The sequence below is a fragment of the Haliotis rubra genome, unplaced genomic scaffold (genome assembly GCF_003918875.1).
Source record: "Haliotis rubra isolate DU_JTF1 unplaced genomic scaffold, ASM391887v1 Scf61, whole genome shotgun sequence".
In the NCBI taxonomy this organism is placed as follows: Eukaryota; Metazoa; Mollusca; class Gastropoda; order Lepetellida; family Haliotidae; genus Haliotis; species Haliotis rubra.
In genome coordinates this window covers 583148-607153 of record NW_025767313.1, presented here as the reverse complement: position 1 = coordinate 607153, position 24006 = coordinate 583148, and the positions used below count along the sequence as shown (strand labels likewise).

At 38.0% G+C, this 24006-nt stretch overlaps 1 protein-coding gene across 4 annotated transcripts in view; it reads left to right on the top strand.

Moving 5' to 3' along the window:
* The window catches only part of LOC124255769 (protein lingerer-like), a 47086-nt gene extending 23375 nt beyond the window's left edge, over positions 1 to 23711 (top strand). Inside the window, exons 6-25 of one of the 4 annotated variants that reach the window (XM_046689679.1) lie at positions 2213 to 2249; positions 3607 to 3725; positions 5217 to 5284; positions 5468 to 5682; positions 6495 to 6609; positions 6862 to 7074; positions 10721 to 10878; positions 11222 to 11432; positions 12224 to 12332; positions 12595 to 13241; positions 14511 to 14658; positions 15669 to 15769; positions 16297 to 16365; positions 17009 to 17102; positions 17945 to 18120; positions 18818 to 18902; positions 21068 to 21154; positions 21448 to 21503; positions 22295 to 22465; positions 22839 to 23711. In XM_046689679.1, coding sequence (XP_046545635.1) covers positions 2213 to 2249; positions 3607 to 3725; positions 5217 to 5284; positions 5468 to 5682; positions 6495 to 6609; positions 6862 to 7074; positions 10721 to 10878; positions 11222 to 11432; positions 12224 to 12332; positions 12595 to 13241; positions 14511 to 14658; positions 15669 to 15769; positions 16297 to 16365; positions 17009 to 17102; positions 17945 to 18120; positions 18818 to 18902; positions 21068 to 21154; positions 21448 to 21503; positions 22295 to 22465; positions 22839 to 22931 — 2972 coding nt within the window. In that variant the 3' untranslated portion in view covers positions 22932 to 23711. The remainder of the gene's footprint in view (positions 1 to 2212; positions 2250 to 3606; positions 3726 to 5216; positions 5285 to 5467; positions 5683 to 6494; positions 6610 to 6861; positions 7075 to 10720; positions 10879 to 11221; positions 11433 to 12223; positions 12333 to 12594; positions 13242 to 14510; positions 14659 to 15668; positions 15770 to 16296; positions 16366 to 17008; positions 17103 to 17944; positions 18121 to 18817; positions 18903 to 21067; positions 21155 to 21447; positions 21504 to 22294; positions 22466 to 22838) is intronic. The other 3 variants (XM_046689682.1, XM_046689681.1, XM_046689680.1) reach the window with 3 other exon arrangements.
* The last annotated feature ends 295 nt before the right edge of the window (positions 23712 to 24006 follow it).

The following is a 24006-nucleotide window of genomic DNA, read 5'->3' as shown; positions in this document are numbered from 1 at the left end:
AAGTCACTGACAAGTGATACCTCGGCTCTTGCCACCTCAATCTTCACACTCGGACACGATGTTTAATGCGAAAATATATGCATGAAGCATTTTTGTCACAGGTCATAACCTAGCACGATACGTACAATTAGTCCCATAATTTAGGTATAGGTAGCAATTTCTTGCTTAATATGTTCAAAATAGCATTATTTTACCCAAAACTTTCGTCTAAATCTAAAAGTTTTTGTTTACGAGGACGGTATCCATTGCCGTAATATGATTGGCTGCCTGAGGTCAGGTGTCTCATTTTGACCAATCACGACCCTTATAGCAGACTGTGGCAAAAAAGCGTCATTAGAAACCAATCTTTATCCAATAAAAACGCTTCTTACAACTGTGAAAATACTCTCGGCAAGGGTTCAGTGATGATGTTGATGTTCAGAGCTTTCGAACGATACCCGACATCAAACGATTCGCCTCACATGTTATTCATACGGAGCTTCGAAAACTGAGGCATTTTCCGCTTTTGTGTCATGTTACCGAGCGGAAAGCCACTGATATCGGGAAATAAGCGACCATACATATTATTTAAGAAATCTTTTTATAATAATTTTTTGATTACGTAAAAATGAAAATATAAAAGAAAAAGGTACGGGCATGTTATGTCATGTCACAAATGGAAAAAAATCGCCATAGTTTTTGCTTCTTTCGTGGTTTATCTGGACATTATAAACGTAAACTTGCATTTTTCATTACAAAATAAATTTATTTAAGTTGTAGTTGTATTATTTGAATTATATTATGAAAATAAACTTCATGTTTATCAACAGTAGGATTAGATCTTTTAAATGGTGTATGACATGTAGTAGCAATAACGTTTTACAAGCTTATAATTTCCTTCATAAACATAGGCTTTATCTATGACCTTAGAGTCTCTGTGAACTCGGTGTCATGGCAGTAAGTGCCTCTGGTTGACTGGTGTTGAAAGAGTTAATAAGCAAATTCAGTGCATTCAATGTATTTCCACCATCAAAGTTTATCAGTGTGCTGAATAATGTTGACTGTATACACGTGGAAGACTGCTAATTCGAGGGGAATAATCGCCAAGCGATCTTACCTGCCACCATGTTGGCATGCTGGTAACGTGCGTTACCAGCATCACCTTAGGTACAGTGCTTTTTGTAGTCACTTAGGCATTACTTTGTATATGGGAACAAAGTTTAACAGTGTTGCTGTGGCCTGGTCAGTTAACTTGTCAGGGCTAGCACTCCTGTGGGTTCAAGTTTTCAAAGTACTGTCCAATCTCGATGAGTCGAATCGCTGGAGACCAAGTAATACATTCGACTTATCGATGTATTCGAGACATAGGTATGTCTATGAGGGTAGAACAAAAGATGATCCAGTCCTAATTCCTCCACCTAAGCATTTGTTTACCTAATGATTTCCCTATCACTAATAGGAGCACCTTATCAGTTCCAGTCTGATTAGCACAGACAGTGATTTCCGTAAAATCACTAATCTGCCTTTTGAACTCACCTGGCGGAAAGGTGTGAGCAGTGCTGGTTTGTTAATTGGATTAGTTTGCTACACCAATCAACTTCTCATTGACTGACTTCGGCTTATGTATACAAGATTGCTGTTGTTTAAATCTCGTGGGACCAAATTTCCTTCTCGAGTCATCGTGTGTATTTATGAGACGAATTCGTGTAACCGGTATTCAAATGATGACAACTATAACAGGGAATGGTCGGGACCGACAGGTACTTCGAGTTATGCATAATATTCGAGACACTGGCATTCGACTCATCGGGATTTGACTGTAACTGGTTTCTTGTCTTGTCCAAGTTTATAGATGTTTTTTGCAAGGAGGTTCCTTCTTACTTTTCATTTGATTTGTGTACAAGTATGATTTAGATACTTAAAACGGTCTTTTATTCTTTATACATGAGCAAAGTTAACCTTGTCATTAGTACATGGGGAAAATCTCATAGATATTTGTTCAGTGAAGACAAGCAAAACAATAATACCATTACATACTTCACTAGAAATTGCCGATTCCCCACATGGGTACTATTGTGTGAAGCCCATTTCTGGTGTCCCCTGCTGTGATATTGCCAAAACGTCACTATTTTTTAGGTTTTGTACTCGTATGGTATGAAGAAATTTATAAAAAAGTTATAAATGACATTTTAAGGATTTTGTTGTCATATTTTTATTACATTATCCTCCATAGGTAACAGCAGATTTGCAGGAAGAGGAGGTCGTGGAAGGTGAGCATTTGATTACTTACACTGCATCATCTCAGTTGTTCAGTTATAACTATTTATACACTATTTTCATACATGTTAGCATTGTATTGTCTTAAAGGTCACATGCAACGTAAAACACAACTTTGCAGATTCTGATACCTTTCGGTATGGGCTTACCGAAAAAAAGCGTCAAAAATGCAAATTCAACTTATAAAGTTGAAAAATAACGCGTTGAAAAAAACCGCGCGAAATCGGAGTTCAAACGTTTCACTAATTTTCCCCAGACTTTTCTGGGGAATACGGGTTTCAACAGCTGGCTGCGCTCATAGCACGTGCGCAGTGAAATAGGTTCGCACAACTTGGAAGCGGGCTGTCTGGTGAATACTCGGTAAAGGCTTTGGTGTGAGCTAGTTTCATAATGTTTTGTTGATATCTCACAGGCGCGAGCTTTTTGTATGTTATGACAGTAAATACACTGTTTATATAATTTCATTTATCTATTTCACCACACGTTCTTCTTACCGAGTCACTTTCTCAGTTCGATACTTAAAAGCAATGTCATTGACACGATTTCTAACTGTGATATAGATATGTTGCTGTCACAGACAAAACTCAATGTCTTGTTTTATTGACACCAGTGTGTCTGCCTGCCTGTCTGCTAATGACAATATTCAATACACAACTGCGATCACTGACCACATGCAATTTGAACTTAACACCAATCAGGCTATACACCATAAACAAAACGCATTGATTTATGGCCCGAGTTCGGTCTCTGTCACATTATGTAATTACACAGACAGGCAGGTGTGATACTTGAACACATGACATGTTATGATGTCTGTTGATTGCAAAATGTTATACACAAAAAATGAGCATGTATTTGCAAAACCCAACTTTCTATATATACACACACAATGACCCGTGAAGGCGGCATCTGCTAATGAACCAGCCGTTACACTTGAGTGCACACCCACCCGCTCTGACTGGGTTCGGTATCCCGGCTGCTTCGTTTCGAGGGAGGTAAACCCAAGTACAAAATATTGCACTTTTGATTTGCGATTATACGCTTATAATTTTGTTTATTTGTTTTTTCATAATCAGCAATGCATATTATATGTCATGAAGAAGTGATAATTGTGTTTTAATTATGTTTTATTTTTTGGTTGCATGTGACCTTTAAGATCAGCAGATCTAGTTGTATATAAGATAGTTTATAAGGTTTTTCAAATGACTAATTTGTTCTGTTTATCATTCATAGATATGATATGCCTCATACTATTAGTCAAGGAGTAATGATGAGGAAGACGGTTCAACTTCGCGTGTTCATATATGCTGTTATTTTTTGGTATCTAAGTGATTAGAATTAACATTGCAGGGGAGGAGGTGGTGGTGGAGGATTTAAGTCAGAAGGTCGTCCCCAGAGATTTGATAAAGGGCCCCAGATTGATACATGGACTAACGAAACTGCGGAGAATGCTGACAAGGAACCAGCAGGTTTGTTTAGAATTGTTTATAGCTAGAAAAGTTGGGATGCAAAAATGGATGTTCATATTGAACTTAAATGTGATATTTGATGACAGTAAGCAGATAGAGGTTGCCAGTGTGACACAGTTTTCTATCATATAGTTTCTGAACAGGTGCCAGACTACTCCAGCAGTTTCAATGAAGCAGTAATTGTGTCACTGCAAAACTCTTATGTAGACATTATTCAATTTGGAAATACTCTGGCACCTGAAGTTGCCAGTCTTCTGCCATGATTTTTGGTCTCAATCTGCAGTTCTCTCAAGAGAGAGACAAGGACTCAATGAATCCACTATGAAGTGAATATGATACAATACAGGGTGACAAATATGAATATTGGTTAACAAATTCAACAAAAAGTCAACAGTGGATGTATTATTTAGTATATTCAGTGAAATAATACCAAATTAGTTTGACATGTTTGAACTATGTTGACAGCATTAATTTATCGCGACAGCGACTGCATTACTGTCAAAAGAATTATATAGTGTTGACTGTTATCCTGACAGACTACATATATATTCCATTTAGCATATCTCATTTAAATCAAAAACTCAAATTCAAGTACAAACACTCCTTTTGAAAAACAACCATGAATATTCTATTCTAGTGATTGTGACAGACACATTGAAGTCACGAAGGGATATGGTTCATTTCACCGAATGCGTGAGTGAATAGTAACGTCCCTAGTGAAGTTAAGAGTACTGTTACAATAGCTGTGGGCAAACATCTGAAGGTGGTTCCAAATGTGTTCTTTTACCTAGCACTTCAGAACTATTCACTGTGTAAGCTAACAATATAATTGGTGACTGAGATGTGTCAATTGCCAACAGTTTGCTGGATCAGTTGAATCAGCAAAAGTGTTGCTGGGAAAGCGAAGTGTTATCATTTTCATTGAATGTGTTTTTTTACTGAATTGACAAGCTCTCAAGTAGCCAGCTACTCTGTGCAAATCTGAATTTTTCCCAATATGGTAATCAATAGAGCAGAACGCCCTTCAGTAGTGGAGAAAATCTTTCAAAATGTTTCTCTTTCTATCTGACTCGAACTTGATCCAGTTACATTAGTTTAAAAACATTTTCAAGGCTGACATTTATGTTTTGAACGTTTGTGATGGTTATTTGGCCTGATATTTCTATTGAAATTTATTACAGTAATACTTCATGTATTATGGTAGGTGTCAGCATGTATTGGGATGTTTACTTTCTATGTAATTTATGAATCTGAATAAAGTACAAACACATTTTTCATTGGTATTTTCTACACCTATTGGAACACATAGGTATTGGTATTTCAATTCTTAGAGTATTGGTAATATAACAGACCTTCTGTGTAAGTCATTTTAGAACCTGGCATTTGTTTTCTCTCCTCTACCTGTAAAAGTATAATGCTAATTTGTATTGTTGATTGCATTGATATTTGATTAAATATTCATTACATTTATTTAACCCTTGGTTTGTTTAGGATGGGGAGAAACTTGGGAGTCAGCCCCTGCATCTGAAGATTGGAATGATGATACTTGGCAGGGATCGGTAAGTGGGAAAATCAGATGTCACCAGATTTTGTTTTTATACAATTACTATGTTTACTATTACCATTAGTTTCCTCTCTTCTTGAAGACAGCAAATTATTTGATTGACAAGCCTTTGTTCTGAATTATATCATCTTGTGCACTCGGTACCAAGTTAAAAATTGATGTGCTGTCTTTCTCACAGCTGACAGAGTCAAAGGTGTTCACAGCATCAACAGTGAAGGAGGAACCGATGGCACCTTCTCCACTGAATGATATCACCAGCTCTATGGGTCAGTCGAATTCTCTTGGACAATCTGGTCCAATGCCAAGCTCAATGGGACAGCCAGGCCCACTTCGACAGCCTGGATCAATTGTGACTTCAAACTCACTTGGACAGCCTAGTACACTGGGACAGAGGTAAGGGTATTTGTTTTCAAATTGCCCTCATAATTCAATATATTTTCATAAAAAATGTACATGTAGAACCAAATAAGAAACTATTTTCATTTCAATTCTCGCATATATTCAAAATTGTAATGCAATTACAGCAGTGATTTAAAGATTTGTAGAGCTTGTTTGTGTTTATGTCTGTAAATAAAAATGTTCAACCATGCAGGTTTTCAGGATGGGGTATATCTGGCAGTGTTACTTCATATAATGGGGTATATCTGGCAGTATTGATTCATAATCTCACTACACTTTATAAACGGGAAACATAAACTGAAATGAGCTTACAAATGTTTATGGGAATGCAAGTTCATACATGATAATGATATGTTATTACAGTTAAGAAAATTAAAGTTGTAAAATGCTGAAAAATCACATTTAATATATCTGCAACGAATCCATTTTGAGGCTAATATGATACATGTCTCGAATATTGGGTAACGATTACGAATATTTGATAATGAATACAACAATAAGGCAACTGGTGATTTCTTATCAAATATATAGTGTGATATAATGGCAAACTAGTTGACATGGTTTGGTCATGTGGACTGTTAGTTTATTACAACAATGGCAACTGAAATATGTGGGTGCTGTCACTGGCAATAGTCCTTTGTGCATGTTTTGTTTTGATGAATAGCACCCAAATTCAAGTAAAACACTCAATTTTCAAAAAGTAAAACATGAATATTTGATACCAGTGATCAGACATAATGAATTGAATTCATGAAGGGTACCATTTGATTCACAACACTAATAATTAATAACTGATTTTTTCACAGATTGGACCTTGGGACCTTGTTAAAGACTGCAGAACAGCAACAACAGCAAGCAAATGATAACTTGATAGCCCAATATAACCAGCAGGCCACAGAGTCTATCAAGAACACTATTGGGGTGTGTATATATCTTCTGTTAACCACTGTGTGATTCTGAGTTCATTGTCTGAAAACACTGTCTTTTCTTTTGCGACCTACGCGTTCAAACAATATGCTGGCAGCAATGTTTGTTTAATGACACGTTAATGCTTCATTCAAGTTTGATACAACAGGGTCCAGAGCTTTAGAGAATCCACATATTAATTCTACTGGTCTCAAATACTTTTCGTATTTTGTTTGTATTCACGAGAAATGTTCTTGTAATTTGCAGATTGGGTCCTCTTCAAGGTCGAACCTTTCGAATCTCCAACCACAGGCTGCACCTAGTGGGTTGAGCTCATATTCTCAAAACTTGCAGCAGGGAAGCAGTATATCTGCACAGTCTCTGGCAGCACAACAAATGTCATCGCAGCCTCCTCATGTACAGCAGGCACTGCAGCAGCGGCCTAAACCGCAGAGAAGCAAGCTGCCTCCCCCATCAAAGGTATTGTTTCCATTTACATGTAATTGGCATATTTCGGGAACAGATATTTTCTCATGTCTTATCTGTTATGTCCTTGTGTATGAATCGAGAATAATATTTACAGTTGTAATGTTTCTTGATTCTGTGAAACATGATCATCTAGTACTGAGGTGTCGACATACTTGTCTTCAATTGCAAAAATATAATCAGCTCTATTTGCCTCAAGGACATCTTACAGTTTAGTCAAATTTGATAAGGTATACCTTATGAGTGTGCCCAGTCCAGCTGACAGGAGTGTATAGTTTACTTTCTTCTTGTTCCCCGCCGCAATGCGGAACGGGGGACTATGTATTCAGTGGTGTCTGTACGTCCCGATTCTTGTTAACGCGATATCTCATGAACTGTTGTACCCAATGTCTTCAAATTTGGTGACAGCCTACATTAGGGGATTACGCAGACACCAGTTTATTTGGGTGACCTTGACCTTATCTTCAAGGTCACCATGACACTTTGACCACTTTTAACTCTTGCGTTAAAGGTTACATGCAACCAAAAAATAAAACATAATTAAAACACAATTATCACTTATTCATGACATATAATATACATTGCTGATCATGAAAAAACATATAAACAAAATTATAAGCATACAATCGCAAATGAAAAGTGCAATATTTTGTACTTGGGTTTACTTCCCAAGAACGAAGCAGCCGGGATACCGAACCCAGTCAGAGCGGGTGGGTGTGCACTCAAGTGTAACGGCTGGTTCATTAGCAGATGCAGCCCGCACGGCTCGTTGTGTGTGTATATATATATAGAGAGAGATGTTGGGTTTTGTAAGTACATGCTCATTTTTGTGTATAACATTTAGGAGATAAACATCATGTGTTGGCCAATTTCCGGGTGTTATTGAGTATTTGAAGCACGGGAATTCATTTGGAACCGACGGCGTCAGCCGGAGGTTTCAAATGGAATATTCCTGTGCTTCAAATACTCAATAACACCCGGATATTGGCCAACACATGATGTTTATCGACATTGTAAACACAAAAGTAAACCAAAAAGACCACACACGTTTTTCTGTCTGCACTCATTGACATCGAGTACTGGTACAGCAGTGAAATGTCATCAGCCAGCCGTTTCGTCTGTCTTCCATGGTGGCATTTGGAACTGCTCATTTGTGACGTCATTCAGACTTTACGTCACAATATGATTTTAATGACGTCATCACAACTGACGACGTAACAATACAATGGTGTGAGCGATGTTTGTATGTATTAATACGCAGCAAATTTCCGAGAATCGAATACCAATTGATCACGTTTTTCAACCAATCAGATAAAGAACACAGTGACTTTTGGTTTACAATTTGCAATCAACAGACATCATAACATGTCGTGTACAAGTATCACACCTGCCTGTCTGTGTAATTACATAATGTGACAGAGACCGAACTCGGGCCATAAATCAATGCGTTTTGTTTATGGTGTATAGCCTGATTGGTGTTAAGTTCAAATTGCATGTGGTCAGTGATCGAAGTTGTGTATTGAATATTGTCATTAGTAGACAGGCAGGCAGACACATGGGTGTCAATAAAACAGACATTGAGTTTTGTCTGTGACAACGACATATCTCTATCATAGTTAGAAATTCTGTCAACGCTAAATAATGACATTGCTTTTAAGTATCGAACTGAGAAGTGACTCGATAAGAACGTGTGGTGAAATAGACAAATGAAATTATATAAACAGTTAAATCGGTAATCTACTGTCATAACATATAAAAAGCTCGCGCCTGTCAAATATCAACAAAACATTAGAAAAATAGCTCACACCAAAGCCTTCACCGAGTATTCACCGGACAACCCGCTTTCAAGCTGAGCGAACCAATTTCACTGCGCATGTGCTATGAGCGCAGCCCAGCGCAGCGCAGCCCAGCTGTTGAAATCACTTTTCCCCCAAGCGCTGGGGGAAAATTAGTGAATCGTTTGAACTTGAATAGGTTGTATTTGCATTTTTGATGATTTGTTTTGGTAAGTCCATACCGAAAGGTATCAGAATCTGCAAAGCTGTGTTTTACGTTGCGTAAAAGGTCACATGCAACGTAAAACACAACTTTGCATGTGACCTTTGACGCAAGATCTCATGGACTGTTGTACCCAATGTAAACTGTCACCAAATTTGAAGACATTGGGTACAACAGTCCATGAGATATCGTGTTAACGCAAGAGTATTACACAGACACCAGTTTATTTGGGTGACCTTGACCGCTTTTTTATAGGCGATATCTCATAAAACATTGCACCCAATGTTTTCAAGTATTTTGACAGCCTACATTGGGTGATTATGCAGACACCAGTCATTTCAGGCATCTTGTATGTGACCCCAAAATAAAAAGTAGTAAATATAGATATATTCCATTTTTTAGCGGCTATAAAACTATAAAAAATTACCAGTTCGGATACAAACTTGCCTGTCCGGTTTTCAACAATTAAAACACTGTCATTTCCAACTCGTGCAAGCTCCATTCACTGTTTGTAGGCATCGTAATGAACTACATAGCACTAACAGGCAATGCACCGAGTTTAGGTAAACTGAAAGTACATGATTGGGATTAGTTATCGTAACATGAACTGCCCAATCGTAAGTAGTTTAACATAATTATCATAATACCTTAAACACCTCAAACTGACGACAAGAGAACTTGTCTGATATTATGAAATATTTACTCTTAGGGGTAAAAATATCTACCAGACCACCGGACTGGCTACTTTTGAAATTTGACCGTCCGAGATGAAAAAGACCGTTCCGGACTGTCAGGCAGACGGGAATTTTAAACGCTGCTTTAATACACACCGTCTTGAGTACCAAATAACCAATGGCAGCAATTTCCATAAAGTAAGCTAGCAATAGCAATGAGGTATACTCAGGTATTCTCAGAAGTTCTTAGTTTAATTACAATAGTCGTAACTGAGGAATGATTATGGCCTGCAAGAAAATGCTCTACTGGAGTACGTACGGGAGATGTTATGGACAGATATTTACAAGTCCAATGAGTACTCACTGTACCATATGCAAGACCCTCAAAGCATCATAGCATAATAAACAAAATAGCAATGGTCAGTGTGACACAGCACATACATTAACATATCTCTACTTACAAGATGTTACTGTAACAAGTTCAAAGGAATTCTTTTGGTACTCCCCATGTCCTTGCACAACCAGCCAGGAGTATGTTACAAAACAGGCAAGAGAGAGAACATGTTTTAGTTTGTTTTCAATTTGTTTTTTTCCATACTACAATTGCACAACCATGTATTTTTCATATGTAAACACCTTTTAAACAATATCCAGAACACCATATTGGTGCAATGTCTCTGCCATGGCCAATGGCACAAATTGATATATAATCAGTATAGATTCTTTGACATGCAATTTCTGGATTTACATTCATGATAATGTGCTTGCGCTGATAAAAGGAATCGAAACTTAGGCTGTGTTATCATGCTTATATATATATATTGGGGGATAGAATTGATCACTATGTATAAGATGATATTGTAAGTTTAAAAAATATTACAACCCTCAATTTTAAGAAATGACACCCTACTCTACCACTCTGAGACAAAAGGTTAGAGCGTTAAAATTTGGAGCTTGATTTGTTTCAGATTCCAGCATCAGCAGTAGAAATGCCAGGCCATGTGATGCCACAACTGGATGTTCAGTTTGGAGTAGACTTTGGAGCTGATTCCTCATCTCCATTCAGTTTTGGGTCCTCAGACTCTGCTGTTACTGCAAGCAGTTACACAACAACTACCCAGAATAGGTGAAACCTGCATTTGACTACTTGAGTTTCTGTTTCATGTAACCTTATTAAGCTAGAGAGCTGATATTTAAGTCACCTTTAAAGACTCATGGGTCATTTGTGCTTCACGGGTGCTAATCAAGTCCAAAATTCAATGTCCAAAAAGGTTGGTTTATACCCTCAACAGAACACCATCTGCTATGTGTAAATATAAATATCACATATCTTCATATTTGAAAATAACCTATCAACAATACAAGTCACAATTGTCTTATGAAAATTGTTGTCTTCTTTATATTTTGTTATACCCATATGTCTTTATCATGTTTATGGTTCAAACAAAAATTCCTTGTTTATATTCCAGTGCTGTTTCGATGAATAACCATTTATCTCAATCGAGCAAATCCTCTGAATCTGTGATGTCTGCGACAATGATGTCGTCCCCTGGCAAACAGCCACCTGCAATGAGTGGTCTTGATCACTCCTCGCCCAGAACGAGTGTGTTCCAAAACACAGCTTACAATACAACACCACCAAAGAAAGATGCTCCTTCACCACTCAGTCAGCCTACAAAGGTATGGCGATCTATCATGATTGGAAAATAATCTCAAGAGTGAGACATTTCTGAAACTTATGAAACAGAGCTCCAGATAAGATTTAGCTCATGTTGGTACTGTACCCACTGTATTTTTTTGGAGTGGGTATTATGAATGTCGAGTGGGTATTTCATTTCCCGTTACCCAAAGCTTTCAAATATGTGCGTATTTCAGTCATTTTACTCAGCAGGTATGTTCTGCCTTATGTCATACCTAATCAAAACCAACTTAAATATAATGGAAATGATTTCATAAAAAATCCCTCATCCTATACTGACAGTACAACACTAGTCCTATACTAACAGTACAACTTGATAGCAATCGATGTCTTTTTCATTACGCGACCCGTGAAGCCGGGGTAGATTTTATAAACCCATATTGCCACAAAAGGCTTACTGTGCGCGTGAAGAGGCTTATTTGTTTTAAATGTTTTTCCCACTGCGATTGATCTAACTGGATTTTAAATTTTACAGACCGCCATATAGCTTGAATATGGCTGAGTGCGGCGAAAACTAAACTCAAAAATATTTTTCAATGCGTGGTGGAAATTTTCTATGCACTTACTGCGAATTGGAAATTTTCTATGCGTAATTTACCCGGAGACGCAGCTTATCTGGGCCTCTGTGAAATACAATATTACTAGGTTGGCTCCAATGCAGGGTATCAGAATATTGTCATATAGATGTATTTAATTAAATAATTCAGTGTACACAGCAGTATGTTCATGTGTTAGCCTTATTATCTAATTTTTTGAAATGATCTTTTGTCAGATGACGCCCCCAGAGCCTATACCATTCCCTCCTTCCCAGTCTGATATGAAATCCAGTCCCTTGATGGGAGGACAGAGACAGGGGCAGACAGCAGCTTCACTGGCTCAGGGTAATTACAATTTACATTTACAATTTACGATTTCTCTATAATTAAGCTCAGACTTTTAACTGAAATTTGAAAATATGCTGACAGCATAACTAGTCGATGTATTCTAGATAACTTTATTTATGACTTTCTTTCAGTTAGACAGTTTATCTAAAAAACAGTTTTATCTTTAAATCATGCTGCTCATTTTACTATCTATGTCAGTCTGAGTACTGCATTGATGGCCAAAAAATACACTGATAACTGGTTATTTTGTTTTTTCTAGGTTCACTTTCCACTGTGAAATCGGATTCATCAAGTTTGGGTTCTTTTGTGCAGTCATCAGGAACATACCAGTCGTCAAGCTATCAGGGACATAAGTCTTCTGGACTGTCCAATACACAGGCATATACGACAAGTACACAAGGTAGCTCCTTTCCATCACAGTACCAGCCTAGTCAGAATCAGTATCAGACTGGACAGAACCAGTATTCATCTGGATCCAACCAGTACCAATCTGGGTCAAACCAGTATCCAAGCTACCAGGCGGGTGCGGCATCATTCCAGAGTCAAACGAACTACTCGTCAAGCCAAGCTACCCAGAACTCTCTTTATCCTTCGTCAGCACAAACAAATTCATATCAAGGGCAGCAGACTGGTTCATCGTACCAGTTGAGAGACTCGCAACCGTCCTCTGCACGGCAGTCGAGCACAAACTCATCCAATGCGTATCAGAACCAGGCCTCAAGCCTATCTTCCCCTCCTTCACAGACTCAGTCGGCATCAGTGTCTGGCTACAACTCAAAGTCCTACACCTCATCTGGACACCAGTCCAATCTGCAAACCTCGCCGCTCACTGCAAACAAACTTGGGGACACTCTGTCTAATATGTCAATTAAAGACTCAATGGCTGACACTCACCAGAGCGCCCAGGTAAGTTTAAGGATGTAACAGTGTTGTGCGTGACCTGCTCGGTGAATGTCTTGTGAGTCATTGTGTCCCTCATAATGTGTTGGTGAGAAAGGAGCATCATTCATGTGTCCCAGTGCCCTATATATTCAATGTGCGACACGTATGGTGAATGGTGTTACATGTGTACCCATAAGATAATGGAATTCCTGGAGTTCACCTTGCATTCTGGATACCTGTCTACACAGTCATTTGAAGTGAGCCAGTTGGATATGCATGTGTATGTATAAAACGTCAAACAACTTGTTAAAGAAATGCTGCTTCAGAAGAATTCCCACTAGTCTGCTGACAGAGAGATCTTGCCTGTTTATATAACAATTACCTTTCAGTTTACCAGAAGGTATTCTGGGCAGAATAGGTCTCCAGTATCCCATTGTTAAGGGAAACAAATGATGATTTTAGAATTTGACCTGGCTGATAGTAGTGTCATCACACCATAACAGTGTGTATTTTTGCATATGCTTTTAACCAATGGTTTGCCTGATCCAGAATCAATAATTCATATGGTTCTTTCATGTGGGTTGGAAAACACTATTTCAGACAAAAACATAAACTTGACATTACAGCTTTTTATGTGCCCAGAGAGTAATGCATTTCTGGAGGAAATGAATCAGTGCTTTATGGTTATGACATTGGCTTTAATTTCTATAAATAATGGAGCCCAATTTGAGCATACTATGTGATAGTTAGCACCATGATTGATACTGACATGGGGAAGGGACATTATGATCTTTCACTGAAAATGTCTTTCCTTGATTTGTCTAATGTGAAGGATATCTCTCTAAGTGTATTTTAGAAGAGGGATGTGTAGCCTAAGGCACAGCAATTCACTTTGTGCAGTCAAGTCCCTTAGGAGTACAGAACAACAGATTATGGGTACAAATCCTTGTTGGTCCTGACTGTGTTTCCTGCTTGGTCAGCACCATACCCATCCTTGTGGGTTTCACCCTGACATGAAGCTGACACACCATGATGTACAGTACATGGTGGCCTTTTTCCAATTTTTCTCTCTTGTTTTTGAACCACAGCTTTCTTCATTCCTTTGGTTATGAAGTTTGACCAACAGGTATTTACACGGTTAGTGGGTATGTTGTCATGTTTGTGTAAACTGCAGAAAGTGAGTTTGCAACAGTTTGTTGGAAAAGTGGGACATGAGTGGCATTTATCCTTGTCTTCTACCCAAAGGTAGGTACATGCTTGAAACGTGACTTGACGAAAAATTTGCTCCTTCAGTTTGATCACACAACAACATCAACAACTGCTGCCAGCCATCCGACAACGACTTCCGCCACCTCACTTGCAAACGTTACGTCAACGATAGCTGCAACAACTATCTCCTCAGTTGTGTCAGGCTCAACACGCACATCGTTGCCGTCAAGTAGTAAGTTTTCTTTAGTAAACAGTCTGTATGTAGGGGGAAAAAATTGGATAAACCCAAGTAGTGAATACATGTTTGGTTCCGAGTTAAATGCTGAACCAAGAGGGTTTGAAAAGAGATACCGGCCACCATGTTGATTTAACATATGACCTAATAGTGACCTTTGTTTCATTCGTTTCTTATAAATCCTCCATAAATAGAATTTAGCCAAGCTTGAGTTTTGTCACACAAGAGCAGTATTTTCTTCTGTAACATATATCAAAGTCATCAAATCTTTACTAAATTTTGTGCATGTATCAGTATTGCCATGAATTTTGCTCTTCAGTCAGAATTTGGGAACAAATTCTTGTCAATGAGCTGTTGATGAACAATATGTATTTCCTTAATTGTCAAACAAGTTATCAATTACTTCTGTGACTGTTTTGGACATTTTAGCTCGCTTGACAAAGTTTTTAACTTTTTCATTTTCAACATACCTTAAACAATGCTGAAACATTTTATGATACCATATATGGTGTCAGTAGAATTACAGAGCAATTTCAGAATAACATAATATGCTTTCGGCTAGATTTGTGTTCATTATCAAGGAACGACATTGTGACCATATACCCGTGAATGTCCGGGTTAGAATGAACCTTCAGTAACCCATGCTTGTCGTAAGAGGCGACTAACGGGATTGGCTGGTCAGGCTCGCTGACTTGGTTGACACATGTCATCGGTTCCCAATTGCACAGATCGATGCACATGCAGTTGATCAGTGGATTGTCTGGTCCAGTTTCGATTATTTACAGACCGCCGCCATATAGCTGGGAGATTGCTGAGTGCGGCGTGAAACTAAACTCACTCGTTATGACCATATTGAGGGTTTGGATAGTCCAAGATAGGATAAACATAGCCAGTCAAATTAGTCAATTGTAATGCTGAAGTCATTCATCATTGAAAAACCTCCTGTATCAAACTTGCCTGATCAACTACAGCGAGACCTTACCTTACCTGCTATCATTGTCTTGCAGCGAAAGCCCCTCCCAATCTTCCACCTGGTGTTCCACTCCTAGGTCATCAGTACATAGTTGGACAGAGTGCTATTCCTCCCTTCTATGTCAGCAACCCAAGTGTAAGTATAAAACCTGATCTTGTTTATACTGTGTGTGAGTAACCTATAATGCTAGCCTTAAACTGCATCTTTTTGCCAGTAATCAGTTTGGTACTCAGATATTTGAAAATGATATTTTGGTAATTATGGCATAGGGAATGAGCATCTTTGATGATGAGTTTTTTTCTGTTGACATGGTTAGTATCTTTGACTTTGTGTATTAGTACCAGTACTGGTAAATTGTTTTCCTGAATTGAAATGGATGGGTAGCTTAAAAATGAGTGGTGCACATTCATGGCAGTGCTTGATTGAGCATGTTGAGATTCAGGTAGAAATTCAGTTTCTATCAATCCATTTTGATCATTTCTGGTGTTGGCAACACAGCTGTAACGTGGTTAAGTGAACATGAACAATTGTCAACATATTCAGAATTTTCCTTGTAACCATAGTAATATTCTGCTGGTAGCTTTTTGCCACCAGGTTTCTGATATATATACAGCCAGGGAGTATTAGAAGTATTTGATAAGGTTGTTTATGTGTGTTTACAGCAGAGTATGCAGCAGCCACTGTACCCAGGGTACGAGGATGTCCAGCTCCTGCAGCAGCGACTTCCACTGGTCAGTCACAGTCACACAATGCATACTAATTATCCCTAACAAATGTCCATTGCTTGAAATTAAGATGGATCGTATGGTCTTTGAAGGGATGTTTATTTTTTTACCATAGGTTATGACCAAGCAGTCTTACATGACAACCTTCAATAGGACCTTAACATTTTCACATTTTTAAAAAAATTTAATTTCATTTGTATGATTTATTTTAAGCTATATTCAAAAGAACTGAGGAGAAGAAAGTTTACATTATACAAAACATGAAAGAGTAGATCATATCTTGTTTTGGTAATTTTGCATTTGTCTACTGGGAAAAATGAAAGGGGAGCTTTTTTCATTTGCTGCTCCTATGAAACATATTAAAGCTTCAAATGTAAAATAATTTGAAAAAACTGCTGTATTCAAATGATAAAATCAAGATGCCGTATAATTATATGATATTCACTCATCATTTATGTTTGTCAATGAGTTGAAATAAGGTTTAGAAGTGAAAAGTTATCTTCAGACTAACGTAGGACCTACTGTTGCATATGCAAAGTTGGGAATTTTCCGCGGATTTTATTTCAAATTGATCAATACACACACGCATGCACGCACACACACACACACACACGATATCAGTGAGTAACAGCTATTAATGATCTTTCAGGCTGCGAACAGCTACTATGACATGAGTGGGTTCCCTGTGCCTTCAACAATAGGAGGACAGGAACGTGCAACACTTGGGAGTGTACCATACTCAGGTTAGTAGCAGTGGATGTCATACAGAAAGGTCATATCAGAGTGCCCATGTGAGGTTGTGACATGATGCATTGTCTCTTGTCTCGTGTTAACACCCAATTACCTACCGGAAATGACAGAATATGATCGAACATATTAATTGATGGCCACGTAATTGAATTCAGTCCAAAATATGTTTGAGAATCTTCTCAAACCACAAGACCCAGGGAGATGAAACCATTATGATGCATACAACTTCCAGCATTCTGACCTTCAGAGAATCTCACCTTTGTGTCTTTTGATAAAATAGCAAATAAAGTTCGGGAAAGTCATGGATAAGTATGGATATGTTTGGATTATCAAAAGTTGCGAGAGTAAGATTTGCTACATGTCAGGTTGCAATTTAGAAATTTTATGCATTGAAAAAGTTATAGTATTCAAACAAATGTATTAGTGAAGATCTGAAGACAATTGATATTAATTGGTTGAATGTCGTCTGCTTGTTAAAAAGGAAGGTGTTCAAAGAAATATAAATGGAAAAAGAATGATTTCAGAAATCATTTGCATGACCAGGTACAGTAGGATATGGTATGATTCTGTTTATCGTCCAAAATAAAATGATTCTTCCACTTTGTTAGGCCACATAATAATAATTTCTTGTTTCTCATTACCTCCCCACCATTATTTTTATTTCATTTTTTGCAATTGCGTGGGCAATTTCTGTGTTGTATATCCTTTGACATATCAGTTGGTCTCACCCAATTAATATTCTCCTCTTTAAATCTTCTTTTGGAGGATAAATTTGCATATATGCAACTAGTAAGCAACAATGATATTTAATAAATTGTTATTTTTATTTTGAAAGTAGCAGGAACAACAGACAGCAGCAAGTTGAACCGGGTAGATGCTCAATCCCCAAACCCCACGTCTCAGCAGCAATCCACCCAGTCTGCTCACCATCCATTCATCAACTTGCAGTACGGATACTACTACCCTTCGATGCTCCCTGGAACAGGATTCCAGTACCCTACTGTGTTTCCAGTGAGTAAATTCAAGGCAGAAAACTTCATGAGCATCCCATGCTTGTTGTAAAAAAATAATAGCTTGAGATGGTCACAGTGGGTACTGAGAGTAAATAGAAATTGGATTTTAGGGATTGACCAACTCTCAGCTTTGATTAGACTTGGGTTGATTAGTGGTCAAAGTTTTCATAGTTATTCCCCTTTGCTCTGTTCTAGTCTATTATGTGATGTATTCCTACATGCTCTTCAATACTCAATTGCAGACTGTTTCATGAATGCATATGTTAACATGTCAAGCACTTGAATCTGTGGGACATTTTTTTGCATATCCTCAAAATTTTGTCAAGCTCTGTTCTTACCTATTCCCTATGACAGTATAAGATCATGCCATTCAACATAGCTTTTAATGTTTTTATGGTTTTAATGGCATATCTTACTCTTAGGGTAAAGTTTCTGACAATGGGCAGAAGCTAGATGTATAGTGTAAGCCATGTTGGGGCAGATGTTTTAATTTGAACTACTTTCATGGCCATCTGTGAGGTACACCACTAGGTATTATAATGCTTCACAATGATGTTAATTGTATAATTTGTTCCTGTCAGAGTATTGCAAGTGTGACTTGATGTTTTAACTTGCACGCTCTAGTCTGTTGACATCAGTATATAGATAAGTGAGTAGCAAATGTTCATGTTGTCAAAATGAATGTTGTATTCCAGATGCCTCCTGTGACCAACACCGCTCATGCTGGAACCACGGCAACCAACCAATTCCAAAAGTCGTTTGGTTATAACACAGCTAAAGGTAAGTGTTTTAATTTACAGTCAGTGACTTTAGCTACAAGTTAAAAGACTTAAAGTACTGTCGGAAATAGAAAAAAACTGTTTTTAGGCTGTTACTCTGTATCCTAAAATTTACACAACTGCAAATTGCATATGTCGAAATAACCCACTTTGGCCTAACTTGGCATTCAGTGGGATGCGTAATAGGATATCCAGAAAAGCATGTTTACTCGTAAAATCGGGCAAAACTTAGAAAAAATACGAATAGCTGCTGAAAACAATAGATCAGACTATAGATGGCAATTATGTCGCTCAGCCAGGTATGACGACGGACCGACGACTCACCTGGCATGAAATGCATGTGCTGCCTACAGGTACAAGGGGGCATCTCAAAGATATTTTGTGCTTTTTCATGTGTGCTGACTATATCTCATCTACTGATTTACATCTTACGTGTCTTTCTTTCATAAAGTTTATGTTGAGATATGTAAAAGAGTATGATACCTGATAACCATAGAAACGCATCGTGTTACATGTCTCAAAATATATAGGCGGCATGACCACCCAATCGCGAAGATCGACAGGACTGGATATTATTTGTAAATTGTTATGACATGCCGTGTACTTCCCAGTATAATTGCCCTAAAGGATTATCTTATCTTCGCTGATATCTCTATCACCCAGCCCGACCCCAACGATCGTCTGCGGCACCCCTCCAGGTTTTGCTTTTGAGACGAACCCTCCTATCTGTTTCTTTTTATGGTGACAGTGAGACTCCATGGTAGCTTCATCCTTAATAGTTTCAGCATGAAAGTTATTACTTTTTATGCCAGCTATCGTTTATAATGAAGCTGCGTCTAATTTCAAATTGGGCATTTAAAAAGTGTCCTTTGTAATACAATATCGTCGCACACTAATTTGCATAAAGCCATGGTCTGTTCCAAATAAATCGTTTTGGACTTAGAAAAAAGACGCATTGCTCATTTCTGCACTAATCTCTCCTCAGTAAAGTCCTTTTTCTACGTTTCCTATGCCCCTACCAATGAGACTGTAGTTAGGCCGAACTTAGTTTAACAGATATTTCACACTTGCACATATCAACTACATAAATTGTAGAGATAAATGAGAAAATACAGGGTTTTTTCTATTTCCGACAGTACTTTAGTAAAAGTAAGATCATCTAGTGCTCACATACAATCAGTCAGAAGGTTAGGAAAGACTTCAGTTTTTAGCACTAGTTGGGTCCAGTTACCAGCTTTTGGCTCTTCACTTCACTGATCTTAAGTGTATCTTCAATCCGTCCAGTTAATTGTGTTAGGGTAGATTACATCCAAATCCCCTTTATGATCCTTTTCTAAGGCCCTTCTCGTGAAGAGTTGAGAATTCTGCAAGCAATTTTTGCAATTTCTTCTACCAAGTTTTGATAATTCTGCACAGAGTTCTGCAAACTTTAAAGCTTAATATTCATGAATATCCTAAATTTGCGTCAGTTTAACTTATGGCTGGCTTTTTTCTGACTGTCCACAGTTGGAATAGCTTATGAAGTGAATCTGACAATTACTTCTGTAATCATAGAGATATTAGTAAGCAATAATACAAAAGGCAACTTCAAAATGATATCAGGATATTGATTTCATTTAGCATTTCTCAAAAATTAAAATGTTAAACAAATTGTCAGCAATTTGTTTTAATTCCTTTCCTCGTAATACAAACACCTCAGATATATATTTGGAATGATTTGATGAATATAATGCCCAATTCAAATGACGATTGCCCGTTAAAGTAAAATCTGTGCAACTCTTAACTGTTTAAACTTGCCTGCACCATATGAATTTCTGCAGCTGAAAAATGCATAATTCTGCATGAGTTCAAAAGTGTTTTCTGCAAGTTAGTTACATTTCTGCACTGACTCGGCAGTTTTGGAAAATATACCAACCCTTCGGAATATAGCTGGTCTTATTTGTTGCGATTTTGAGAGTAGGTTAAGTATCCGACCTGTTTTGCAAACCAATTTGATTTCAGGGAAATTTGTACAATTGTTACTAAATTTTAGTTTCATGGAAGTAATGGCAGCTGTGCAGACATGCCATGTGTATCAGGGCATCGTGTTAGTATTCAGAATTCTTGTGCTTGTAGAATTCTAGCAAATGTAATTGATGAATAACAGCTTTGTTTGAATACTTTCAGGTTATGATGATCTGACTCAAGCACAGGACTTCACAAAGACAGGCTATGGAGCTACACAGACGCAGGCAAAGGGAGCAGCAGGCACAAGTGGGCATTTCTTTTGCTTTGGATAAAAAAAAAATTCAATGCATGGTCAAGGTTTAAAATCAAGTTGATGAAGTTAAGGCTGTGCAAGAATGAAAGAATTGAATGAAATGAAATCTTGTGCAATCACATGATCCTTGTACAAAGTTAAATCCTGAGGACATAGTATTATGCATGTATGGAATACAACTTTTTTTTGTTTATAACAGTATTTTTCTTACAAAAACTGTTGTTGTTTTTTAAACTATTGCACTTTTCCTGATAGATAACTTACTTTGATTTTTGTATCTCTACAGGGTCAGCAACAGGGGCAGACCTTGCTTCTTCTGCCTACAACAAAACTCACACACAGGTTAGTTTGTGGAATTTGGATGTGCTACAAAATAGTAAAGGTTACCTCCCCTTAGTGGTCATAGTTTGAGGAAATATTGTCATCTCCGTACCCCTCGAAATGTTTATATCATTGAACAATAACATGTTTCATTAAGGAGCGTGTTAAATTGACTTTGTTGTCCCCCGCCGCAACGCGGAATGGGGGACTATGTAATCAGCGGCGTCTGTCCTTACGTGCATCCCGATTCTTGTTAACGAGATTTCCTTATGAACTGTTGTACTCAATGTCTGCAAATTTGGTGACAGCCTGCATTGGGGGAGTACGCAGACACCAGTCGATTTGGGTGACCTTGACCTTGTTTTGCTTTTCAAACTTATTTAAACGTGATATCTCATAAAACATTGCACCCAATGTTTTCAATTATGTTGACAGCCAACATTGGGTGATTAGGCAGACACCAGTCATTTCAGGCATCTTGTATGTGACCCAAAAATAAAAAGTAGTAATTATAGATATTCCATTCTTCAGCGGCGGGGGACATTGCCATATCAGTGGCAGACACTTGTTTGGTGGTGTTGTCATAATTTTTCCTTCACAAGAACCTAGGGGCGGTGGGGTAGCCTAGTGGTTAAAGCGTTGGCTCGTCACGCCGAAGGCCCGGGTTCCATTCCCCACATGGGCACAATGTGTTAAGCTCATTTCTGGTGTCCCCCGCCGTGATATTGCTGGAATATTGCTAAAAGCGGCGTAAAACTAAACTCAGTCAGTCAGTCAGTCACAAGAACCTAAATCAGTTTTATCTATTTTAGGGTTTTGATAAGCAAGCGTTCCATGCTGGTACTCCGCCACCGTTTAACTTGCCAATGGCAACCCAGGCTGGAGCCATGGGTGCCCCAACAACGCCATATGGAGCGGCTCCATTTGTCCCCATGATGCCGCATCAGCCGCACTCTCAGATGCTGCACCATCCTCTGCAGCAGGTAAGCAGGCTACCTTCTGACTTGTGAAACTACTAAAGAAAAAACTTTTCTTACATTGGCAGCCTTTGTAATGTACATTGAATTGGATACATTGAAATATATTCCCATTCCCATCGAAGCGGTTATTCAGATCTTTTTAGCTAATCACCTTGGACAAATGTAAGAACGTACAGATTAATTGTTTTTGTATGTTAATTCACTAATCAGACTTGAAAATGTAATAGTAAGTGACTTGATGATTTATAGGTTTGTAACAAATCACATCAGGTGGAGGTATAGCAAGTTATTCATGAAACTTACTTCTGCTTTCTGTTGTGACTTTTGACAGCCTAGTGCATGAGTAACTAATGCTGGCATTATGTCTGCTCGCTAGGACTCCACTGGTGGGTCAGCCAGAGCGCAGCAAGCTACATCCCAGGCTAAAGGGGGCACCAAGCCATACACAACATACTGGGGGTCAAACTGAGAGGAACAGTCAACCCTGGATAATGAGGATCTGTCTGGTTCCTGTTTCAATTTATTTCTCTTGAGCTGTGGAAAAGTTTGTACCAAAATACGTCATGTAATATCCTGAGGACTGCTGTGAGTCATATCTGAATAGCGCTGTTGTAGCAATACTTTCTTGTAGGCACAAGCATTCATAAACTACTTCGTATGTACAGTCATTTTTGCTTCTTTTTTTTCCAAGTTTATGCATATTTTTTATGTGGTGATTCTGACTTTATTTGTTTCATGGAAATGTCACTACAGCATGAGGAATTCTGAAGATTGTAGATTTTGTGCGATGGTGCCTTACATTGTCGTCAAGAATCGCATTTAATGGATCTGGACTGAGAACCATGAACTGTGTGTGTAGCCACGTTGAAAGTGGCCTAATCAATGTTGAGTTTGATAACCTATTCATTAATAAATTTTGTAAAAATGATGTAATTATTAATAATATACATGCTTTGCTCCTAATTTCCTCCTGTTTCATGGTGCAGCCCAGTTCCTTAAATCATATACTTAAAAGGGTCACGTCTCGATGAAGAGCTCACTGTGTATAAAAACATTGGCATCTCTGGTGTGCATGTGTCTGTACGTTAGCCAAGTTTTGAACATAGAAATTTTAGCACTAGCCCTGAGTCATCCCACTATGTGTATCTGTCTTATATCATTTGTTGAATGGTTTGCTTTTTAAAAAAGAGAGCTACAGTATAAATATTTCAAAATGTGTCAGTAATAAAATATGAAATGTGTGTACAAATCTGTGTCTTGTGTTGTCTTCTTGGCCTTCATTGGAGGTCCTCTGTGCTCATCATAAATAGTTCCATGGAAACTGAACTGAATATATTTGTTTGATTAGCACTTTGGAAGTTTGTACAAGACAGGCGAGATACTTTTGAATACGTCTTCTTTATTATGTTATGATGCAACGTTTTGGTATAGTCCATTGTCACACAGGAATCAAGTACAGGAATCTGCCAAAGCATCGCTTTGTACTATTTAACAAAGAAGCTGTTATCCATAAAGTATCTTGTCTATCTTGAATGTATTAATAT